The sequence below is a fragment of the Oncorhynchus tshawytscha genome, linkage group LG29 (assembly GCF_018296145.1).
Source record: "Oncorhynchus tshawytscha isolate Ot180627B linkage group LG29, Otsh_v2.0, whole genome shotgun sequence".
NCBI lineage: Eukaryota > Metazoa > Chordata > Actinopteri > Salmoniformes > Salmonidae > Oncorhynchus > Oncorhynchus tshawytscha.
The window spans coordinates 13,299,124-13,310,315 of record NC_056457.1 but is presented as its reverse complement, the minus strand read 5'-3'; the positions used below and the strand labels follow the sequence as shown (position 1 = coordinate 13,310,315).

The 11,192-nt window shown below is 40.9% G+C and overlaps 1 protein-coding gene across 1 annotated transcript in view; it reads left to right on the top strand.

Annotated features, from left to right (window-relative positions):
• The first annotated feature begins 4,001 nt into the window (after positions 1-4,001).
• The window catches only part of LOC112227906 (F-box/LRR-repeat protein 7-like), a 32,441-nt gene continuing 25,250 nt past the window's right edge, over positions 4,002-11,192 (top strand). Inside the window, exons 1-2 of the mRNA XM_024392899.2 lie at positions 4,002-4,466; positions 8,438-8,527. Coding sequence (XP_024248667.1) covers positions 4,430-4,466; positions 8,438-8,527 — 127 coding nt within the window. The 5' untranslated portion in view covers positions 4,002-4,429. The remainder of the gene's footprint in view (positions 4,467-8,437; positions 8,528-11,192) is intronic.

The window sequence follows — 11,192 nt, the reverse complement described above, 5'->3', positions numbered from 1 at the left end:
CAGGCTATATGCTACAGGTGTTCCACCAAGTCAGAACAGTAGGCTATGTTATAAGGGGAAAGGCACATGGGCTACTAACAGCTTACTACACAACATACAGTTAGTATTAGCTACAGTATACATATCTCCCTTGCATATTAAATCATTTATGAAGCAGCATACAAGACATTTTTGAACTCACCTTGTTGTGCTGTGCTCACTTTAACAGGCTTCATGAGCAAATTTCTGTCATCGAACTTTGTCATCAAAGTTTCGCATTCTCCGGATGTATGGTGCTCTCAAAACAACTGGGAAATAACAAGGTTGAATCATAATGACGTCAGGGATCTTCAGATCGAAGCTCTAGAAAGAGGCATGAGTTCCCGACTTCCAATTCTGAGTTGGATGACCGTTCAAAACATTTTTTCCCGGTCGGAGCTCTTTTTTTTTTAGAGTCCCCAGTTATTTTGCATTCTGAGCACGGCAGACGTCATGCTGGATTGAAAGCATGGCCCACTTTGAATGTTTATCCTTTTAAGCTTGGAAAAGAGATACTTAGACTTGGACAACACACCCACTCCACTGAATAGCAGGCTAGTGATTGCAATGCTTACAGTTAGCCACTGATTCCTTCCAAACCACTCATTGATGAATATGCGATTTCCAAATGGTTGTGTAATGTTTGTTGCGTAATGGCGGCAGGTAGCCTAGTGGTTAGAGTTGTAACTGAAAGGTTGCAAGATCGAATCCCTGAGCTGACAAGGTAAAAAGCTATCGTTCTGCACCTGAACAAGGCAGTTAACCTACTCTTCCTAGGCCATCATTGAAAATAAGAATTTGTTCTTAACTGACTTGCCTAGTTAAATAAAGGTAAAATATATACACTGCTCAAAAAAATAAAGGGAACACTTAAACAACACAATGTAACTCCAAGTCAATCACACTTCTGTGAAATCAAACTGTCCACTTAGGAAGCAACACTGATTGACAATACATTTCACATGCTGTTGTGCAAATGGAATAGACAACAGGTGGAAATTATAGGCATTTAGCAAGACACCCCCAATAAAGCAGTGGTTCTGCAGGTGGGACCACAGACCACTTCTCAGTTCCTATGCTTCCTGGTTGTTTTGGTCACTTTTGAATGCTGGCGGTGCTTTCACTCTAGTGGTAGCATGAGACGGAGTCTAAAACCCCCACAACTGGCTCAGGTAGTGCAGCTCATCCAGGATGGCACATCAATGCGAGATGTGGCAAGAAGGTTTGCTGTGTCTGTCAGCGTAGTGTCCAGAGCATGGAGGCGCTACCAGGAGACAGGCCAGTACATCAGGAGATGTGGAGGAGGCCGTAGGAAGGCAACAACCCAGCAGCAGGACCACTACCTCCGCCTTTGTGCAAGGAGGAGCAGGAGGAGCACTGCCAGAGCCCTGCAAAATGACCTCCAGCAGGCCACAAATGTGCATGTGTCTGCTCAAATGGTCAGAAACAGACTCCATGAGGGTGGTATGAGGTGGGGGTTGTGCTTACAGCCCAACACCGTGCAGGACGTTTGGCATTTGCCAGAGAACACCAAGATTGGCAAATTCGCCACTGGCGCCCTGTGCTCTTCACAGATGAAAGCAGGTTCACACTGAGCATATGTGACAGACGTGACAGTCTGGAGACGCCGCGGAGAACGTTCTGCTGCCTGCAACATCCTCCAGCATGACCGGTTTGGCGGTGGGTCAGTCATGGTGTGGGGTGGCATTTCTTAGGGGGGCCGCACAGCCCTCATGTGCTCACCAGAGGTAGCCTGGCTGCCATTATGTCCCGAGATGAGATCCTCAGACCCCTTGTGAGACCACATGCTGGTGTGGTTGGCCCTGGGTTCCTCCTAATGCAAGACAATGCTAGACCTTATGTGGCTGGAATGTGTCAGCAGTTCCTGCAAGAGGAAGGCATTGATGCTATGGACTGGCCCGCCCGTTCCCCAGACCTGAATCCAATTCAGCGCATCTGGGACATCATGTCTTGCTCCATCCATCAACGCCACGTTGCACCACAGACTGTCCAGGAGTTGGCGGATGCCTTAGTCCAGGTCTGGGAGGACATCCCTCGGGAGACCATCCGCCACCTCATCAGGAGCATGCCCAGGCGTTGTAGGGAGGTCATACAGGCACGTGGAGGCCACACACACTACTGAGCCTCATTTGGATTTGTTTTAAGGACATTACATCAAAGTTGGATCAGCCTGTAGTGTGGTTTTCCACTTTAATTTTGAGTGTGACTCCAAATCCAGACCTCCATGGGTTGATAAATTTGATTTCCATTGATCATTTTTGTGTGATTTTGTTGTCAGCACATTCAACTATGTAAAGAAAAAAGTATTTAATAAGAATATTTCATTCATTCAGATCTAGGATGTGTTATTTTAGTGTTCCCTTTATTTTTTTGAGCAGTGTATATATGTTTATGTTCAATGGCCCATGAGCGCGATGCGTTTTATCCATTATTTCTCTTCACATGACAAGGAGTGAAAAAGATTTGCCAGTAGATTGTCGACTTGATTCATGATGATGACTACTAGCTTGCTAGCTAAGATTTTGAAAGTGTAGTGTTGACATGATCAGTCCAATCAAAGCTAAGGTAATGACCTTGAGCCTTCTTGGATGGGCACTTCTAATGTAACTATTGCAGCTTCGCAAGGGGCTTGAATTTTCAAGCTCTACCTGTACATTTTGCGGCGATGTAGTGTCCCTATGAGTGACAGAACACTGAGCCAATCACGGCGCAACTAGAGAACTTTACCAACCCTTACGCTCCGTATTTTCCCGCTGGCTGCCTCACCACCACAGCAAGCACCGAGCTAGGCTGAAACCATGTTCAGGTTTTATTCTAATGCAGGCGTCTTAACCAGCCATACAATTACGCAATATATGTCACAACAGCTGTAAAAATGTGGGTCATGACAGTGTTATGACCATATTATAACAGGTTATGTCAGCTGTTAAGACATATTATGGCATGGTTATGATGGTGTCATAACGTGTAATGACGCTGGGTATCAAGTAAAGTGTTACCAATTATTTTCCTTATTTCTTTTATATTATGTCTTGGGAACAATAGAACAGACACACACTTCAGTATTTCCATGATAAGTGTATAAACATGGATTGTGCAATTCAGCAAACTTTTTCCCATGGTCAGTACAACACAAAGGCCACAGGGTGTGATACCTAAGGGAAGTTCAATGAACGTTTTGGATGATAGAAATATCATAGATATTTATATCTCATTGATATTTCCTATTCCTGTTTAAACTTATTAACAATGGAACGTTTCCAATAATATATTTTTATCACTTGTTATCTGCTCAGGAAAGTCATTCCCATTAAATACTGACACTTGAATAGTGTCCATGTCCACGTATAGTAAAAGAGCCTAGTCATGGAAGTTTCATGCGGGAAATTGGTGGTAGTACTTCTAGAGTAATGAATTGTCACAAACGTAGACAGAGGTCGTGTCTGAATAGCCATACTAGCATACTACATACTTAAACTGCATACTAATTTCAGGGTTTGATCTACTAAAATTCACTAATCTTTTCCGACTCACGTGTTTGACAACAGCTGATAATAAGATAAATTGACCGGCTGTACAAAAATGAACGAATGGCAGGAATCAACGCAATTGCCCATTTAGATAACGCATTCAGAGTACTATTTTCGAAATGTCACATACTATAAATGTTTATTTTTTGCAAACTATTTAGAAGCTAGTATGAGTATTCAAACACAACCAGTTATAGATATGTACATATATAGCACGTCCTTCAAATCACATAGTGCATGTCCAAAAGCTAATATGTGCTCATCATAGCCTATCATGCTGTGCAATGCCAATGTTGTATCATTTGCTTCATGTAAAATTTTGCCTAGGTTATTGTATACTGAAGGGGTTCCCTCTGATTTATTTCATCATCTCCCTTGAAATAAGGTGCACTGTCTCTTTAAATCTAGACTAGCGGAGTGCGTTTTCCCTTCATTGCCAAAAGTTATTGGGTATGGTTCTGGACGCCTCCATGACTGCACGCAACCCGCAACAGCTGGTTGCATTTAGGGGGTTTCATTTAAAACGTATATTTGATATTATTCGGATGCTGGATTTATTCGAACAATGCAGACCCAAAGTTATGGAGTTAAACAAACTATTTTGATAGAGAAGTTACGCTTCCCGTACCGTCTTGGAAACTCTAGTCTGGATTGGTTTGCGTAAAAATCGAAACGTCTTCTATCCCCGTTATTCTGTCAACATCTGGATTAACCATTCGATGACAAATATTATTTTAGAATTTCCTTAGTTCTGTGTGATCATTTCCTTTTTCATATTTGATAGTGTGTGGACGCTTATCCTGGATTTGTGCTTTTTTGGATACCAATGAGTTCTGCATGTAGATTATGCATTCTTTAGGATGGGTGCGAACAATGGGAAACAGTATGGAAGTGAGGGTGAGTATTTGGAATGCCCAAACTTTGAAGGAAACATTCGCCAGATTAACCAACTACTGAGAACGAATTTATCTTTTATGAATTCAACATTGATGGGTTTGTATTAGAATATAATGGAATCTTCTGTGCTGTTCCACAACTGAATTAATTAGTCTAATTTCAGAAGGCCTTTATCTATCCTTGCTTATTTAATCGCAAATATTTTGTTGCATACAAAAATAGAGTTTTCCTGTACCAAAAAGGCATGTCAGGGTGTTTACTCTTAAAGTGAAGTAGGCTATAACTAGTTATATGGCAGACATATTTTATGCACATGATCATTCCATCTAGTCTATAGCCCAATAGGCCTTCTGTACCAGGTGAGGGGACTTTACTGTATGGGAAGTAAACATCAGACCTCATTGCATAATAATGACAACCTATATCATGGGACATAAAAAAGATGAGAGAAGGATTGTTAATTGTGATAATAGCCTATGTTGTCTTGCAAAGTTACAAGATACCAATTTCGTGGAAGGACCTATGGGCTCCTGAGTGGCACAGTGGTTTAAGGCACTGCATCTCAGTGCTAGCTAGAGGTGTCACTACAGACATCCTGGTTCAAATCCAGGCTGTATCACAGCTGGCTGTGATTGGGAGTCCCATAGGGTGGCGCACAATTGGCCGAGCATCGTCTCGGTTTGGCCAATGAAGGCCGTCATTGTAAATAATAATTTGTTCTTAACTGACTTGCCTAGTAAAATAAAAGATGACCCTTACATCCAAATAGCCTAATTTCTGACTGAGACCCATACCATACACAACAGTTTAAAGTACTTAAGTAAAACGTACTACTTAAGTTGTTTTTGGGGTATTTATATTTTTGACAACTTTTACTTCACTACATTCCTAGAGAAAATAATGTACTTTTTACTCCATACATTTTCCCTAATACCCAAAAGTACTCATTACATTTGGAATGTTTAGTAGAACAAGGAAAATGGTCCAATTCACGCAGTCATCAAGAGAACATCCCTGGTCATTCATACTGCCTCTGATCTGGCGGACTCACTAAAGAAATGCTTTGTTTGTAAATTATGTCTGAGTGTTGGAGTGTGCCCCTGGCTATCTGTAAATTTAAAAAACATACAAGAACATTGTACCAACTGGTTTGCTAAATATAAGGAATTTGAAATTATTTAGACTTTTACTTTTGATACATAATTATATTTAAAACACAATAGTTTAGACTTTTACTCAAGTAGTATTTTACTGGGTGACCTCATTTTCTATTAAGGTATCATTACTTTCACTCAAGTATGACAATTGGGTACTTTTTCCATCACTGACCATACACATACCATAATTTCTCTACCAAGGTCAAAATATAGAAATCTACAAAGTATGACTATTTGGGAAATTAATTTACAGTACTTAATTACGTGTCCAATTGTTACTGTGTTCTAGATTGGCATATCTCATCAACTCTTGCCGAGTTCAGCACCTCAGACCTCAAGTCTTCTCCCTCAGATTTTAACAGACCAGTTTATTAGACCATTTGTGGTTCACTCCTTATGTAAATACATATTTTTGTGTTACAACAGAGATCATTTGGGAGAGAGAATCATCTTAAACACTACTTGGGTGGCTTAGGATTCATACCTGTTCATTTTGCTCCACAGGAGATGACTGAACTAGCCTATGTTTACCGAAGGGATGTAGCCTGTTGCACAATAAGTTGCATGCAGCTCCGCTGAAAACCTTCAAACAAGTTATGCAGTAAAGCATTAATATTAACATTAATATTAAGGCTGTCAAACAGAATTGTATTAATGTGTTTTATAGAGTGTATTTCGGTCCATTTACACATCTGTTTCCAAGTGTCCCCCACAATAAATCACACTTCAGTAACTAAAACTGAGCAATGCTCTCCCAACACATTATATAAGCACAAGACAGGAAAGGACGTTTTTTTCCCAGAAATGTCAACAAGCATTTCTCAGGTGCCTTTCACAGGTCCACTTCCTCTGAATGTGTCAACTACATACTGATATTTCCCTCCAAGGACAGGAATCATGAGTTCGGCACAATTTGTAAAACTCTTATATGATTTTTGTCTTGTTAAACTAATGTTTTCTCCAGTAATATCTCAGCAAAGACGGGGGGCTTTTATCAATTAGATTTGCTCACCTTCTGTGTCCTCTCTCCTCCGACCTCTCTTGCCTCCTTTTGAAAAAGGTCAAAGTTAATCAAGGAGAGTCGACGAAGAGAGTGAACCTGGATGGAAATGCGCTTGCTTGAAATGAGACGTTCCTTCTCCACTCACGCGCCATTAGGAAAATGACGTTTACAGGGGTGGATCCCAAAACAAATGTGTAAAGTGATCAAAACTAATTAAGGTAGTTTTATAGATAAAACAATCCATAGAATATTGTTTTTAAACATCTGCATGTTTTTCTCCTTTGACAAAACAAAAGCTCATTCAAAGGGGGTGTGGCAGATTTCAAAACTCTTAAGCATTAGGATAAAAAAACAACAACTCAAACTTGTATCTCAAACATGGTTGCTACATTACAGAACATGATGTTATGTTGGCTCATTGGTTGAGCTGACCAATCAGCTGTCTACTTAAATTAATATTTTTTTTATGATTGGTGTATGCCGTCACCAACACAGAAAATATGATTTTAACATACTCTATTAAATAAAAAATTGGAAGGAAAACTATTTCACTCGTATTGTAATTAATTATAGGTCATATTTCATAGAAATCTGGAAACACTGGAGAGTTACTTTAACATCTATATGGTTCTCTATCATGATGATGTGACTCAATTTGGTGGAAACCATAGCAGATGTGCTGTCTCTATGATGTCACCACAATATGTTGCCGATATCATACAGCAGTTTGAACGTGAAAGACATATTAGTTGCATTGTGTATGTGTGTGTGTGTGTGCGTGCGTGTGTGTGTGTGTAGACTTTATGTGGGAGGGGGAAGTTGCACTTGAAAATTACTAGTCTGGTGAGGTAGGTTTTAGTATAGTCATTACAGATGAGGTGTTAAGACATCTTTGCCTTTTTCAACGGCTAAGCTGAACTGTGTCCTGGGGGCAGCTTTTTTTGTTGCACTTGCCATCTTCCAGCGCTCTTACTTTCCTCTCACAGCGTTCATGCATGTTAACCACATTTCTCTGGCGTTGTCTAGTCCATGTCCATGAGTGGCCTTGATGTGCGCATAAGTACGTGTACATAGGCGTGTGTTGTGTGGGTGTAACTGTTTGGGAAGACCTAGGAGGCTCTCACGCTGGGTGAAGGCACTGACCTCGCTTCAGCTCGGCAAAGCCACAAGGCTGCATTTATGATCTGACGGAGGAATGAGGTGCAGTAAAAAAAAAAAATGTCCACTAACAGCCTGTTGGCCCTCAGAGAGGAGTGAGAGGAGATCATGTCATCAGCAGCTTTTCATGGAGAAGAAAACAGCTAGAAACCAACCATCTAGACTAAACTCACAGCATATAGTTAAGCTGTGTACTACTGAGTACGGACCATACATCTAGTTATTCTACATACAGAATACTGCTTACAGCTGGGACCACTACGCTGCATGCCCCAAGAGGACCCATGAAGCTGCAATCGCGGATCGTATGTGATTACTCATTTCCCTCTCTGACAGGACAGCCTTTCCCTTCTGTCTTTTCCGTTTTCTTGGAAGCAGGGGTTAAAGGAGAAACGTGATTCCTATTCCAAATGGATGAGGGGACACACTATCATAGGAAGCAACCAACAAAAATGTTGAACACATGCCAAGGTGAAATGTCCAACTGAAACTGAGGGAGGCAGAAGTCTTAAAGGACAGTAGAGATGGCTCTCCATGTTTCCATAGTATGCTATTCTTCTGTTGGTTAAACCCTTTCAGATATCTCACCCTATCAATATCAATTGACAATCTTTCATGAGTGTAACATCTATGTATGTTTTCTTTGTCCACAGGTAAAGGTAGCTCCAGCATCTCCTCTGACATTAGTTCGAGTACAGATCACACACCGACCAAAGCTCCAAAGAATGTGGCTACCACCGAAGGTAAGGCATCTGGTGCTCATTATTCAACCCCCCCTCCCCCATCCCCTTTCTGTAATACTGCCTATTTTTGGAGAAACTTGTGTGTTCCTGGGATAACCCTAAATTGAAAACAAACTCACGGCTCTCATCAGAGCTAAGGAGCCGGAGGCTTTTCTATTGCTTTGTTTCAAAACTCCTGCCCCCTCGAAGAGGAAGAATGCTTGTCCAAACTGGTAATATCAGGGTTGAGTTTTGTCAGTGAGCATGCTCTTTATCTCTCTCTGTGTGTGTGTGTGTGTGTGTGTGTGTGTGTCTGTCTGTCTGTCTGTCTGTCTGTCTGTCTGTCTGTCTGTCTGTCTGTCTGTCTGTCTGTCTGTCTGTCTGTCTGTCTGTCTGTCTGTCTGTCTGTCTGTCTGTCTGTCTGTCTGTCTGTCTGTCTGTCTGGTGCTGTCTGAGAGAAAAAAGGAGAGAGAGAGGAAGAGAGAAAGAAGACCAATGGGAAATGCTGAAGAGAACATATAATACTGTGATGTATTACATTGTCTAGCAATAGCAGGACTAGCTAAACGATGCCAATTTTCTGCTCTTTGTTTGGTCTGGAATGCATGGCCATCTAGCTGATCCATTAGGTTGTATCATTGGTGTAGTGGTTAGCTCTGTGCCTCTCACAAATAGACCCTCTCCTTCCAAGCAGACATTGTTCTATGGTGGCTCTCCTTCTCCTTCCTCCAACCCCAGTTCCCAGTGAGTATGCCCAGGCAATGTGCCAACCTGGCTACATCAGGGACCTGCTCTTCATTGTGCTAATGTGTTTGTAACTCCTGTCGATTTTGTGGTTGTCAAACATCAAATAAAATCTCCAGGATATTAAGACAGTTGCATATATCCAAGCAACGCTCTGGCTTTGGTAGAAAAGTACTCTCCAATATGTGTAACATATGTCTTTCTTGAGGGTATGTCAATCTGTTTGACAGTTCGTCAATCAAAGGAGCTGACTGACTGCTTGCATTTATGGAATGAAAACCTAAATGTCTCCTTTTCTATCAGCTGTTTAGAATGTGTTTCCTATAACTCTACTTAGCGTCTGCTGAGCTTCAATCTCCTCAAACCCATCATAGGCAAAGGTCAGTCAGTTTTCCTTTTAAGAGAAAAAATGGCATAGGCTTCTTAACCATCTTTAGACAAACACACACACGCACGCACACACACACACACACACACACACACACACACACACACACACACACACACACACACACACACACACACACACACACACACACACACACACACACACACACACACACACACACACACACACACACACACACACACACACTCCATTGTATGGACACCAATCTTTTTATATTTGCTTTGAAAGAGAGGAATGAGGTATTCTTGTGGAGCCTCCCACAAGAAAACAAACACATAGGCTACCCAGTACTTCTGGCTGTCACTCAGTCATACATTTCAAGGTGTTGCTGAGAGAAGAGAATATAAATAAGACTATTTTGCTGTGAAACTTCATATTATATCAGATGCAATTTTTGTTTCGTCAATGAAGACATTGAAATGACGGACAGTTGTCTTTACTCTACTGCAGGAACTGATTCACATATCATTTAAATATATGAAGAAATCCAGAGATTAAACTGTTGATGCATGGCCATGCATGGCCAAATTCTCTCAAGATGCTAAAATAAATAAATAATATTTCAAAAAGAGTCCAAATGTATATTTGGTATATCATTTTACTACAATAACTGCTTAATTCTGCAGGAGTAAATATTATATTAGGCTATGTGAGAGGTTATGGGCCTACAGTCAGTGTCCATATTTCATTTAGGGTACTATTCCATTTAACCCATCTGAACAGCACAATTCTCTTGAAGTCCGAATTTGTATACCGCCTCACAATCATCACACATAAGATAGCCATATAGCCGTTACTGCTATCATCCTCTTTTAACACTTCACCAAATCTTTCCCAAACATTAGACTGCTGTTCTGGCCCTCCCTTCTATTTATTTTCAACTCTCCATTTCGCATATTTTATGTTATTGAGTTATTATTTTTGCCTCAGTGGATCGACGTTACCTTTTTCTTCCTGTGTTTCCAAAAGCATTTGGCATGTATTTGGTGCACTACAGTTAGACTCTAAAGCTAAGGCCTAGGTTGCGCATTAACACCAGATACAAATAATGAAAGCAAAACCTCAATGTAGCCTATAGAAATGAATTGCACAAAAATTATACATTTCTGGACTTTTAATGGATAGTTTTCTCTTTTTTCATGACCCTAAACCTGCCAACCCCGTGGATATAATCGCGGGGGGACTGTGGGTTATGAGTCAACCCACGCATCACTAGTGCATATGTATTGGTCTTAAGGTCTTTCAATGACTGGTTCCATAATGGACCACTCAGTGGCTAATGTAATTAACATTAATGTTCATTAATGTTAATGAATAATCCAATTAACCATTTGTGAACTGTAACAAGTCAATTCAGGAGGTTTGGTCTACTACTCTCAGCTTGGGTTGAAAACAAGGCAGAGTATTGTTCCTCTCCAGACTACATTAGGCTCAGAGGGAAACGTTGACTCACCAGTATCTCTCCATCGAGGAGCTGCTGGAACCTTCACTGGGGTATTATGGGAAATTACTAATTGTGCCTTGTGTGTCTGC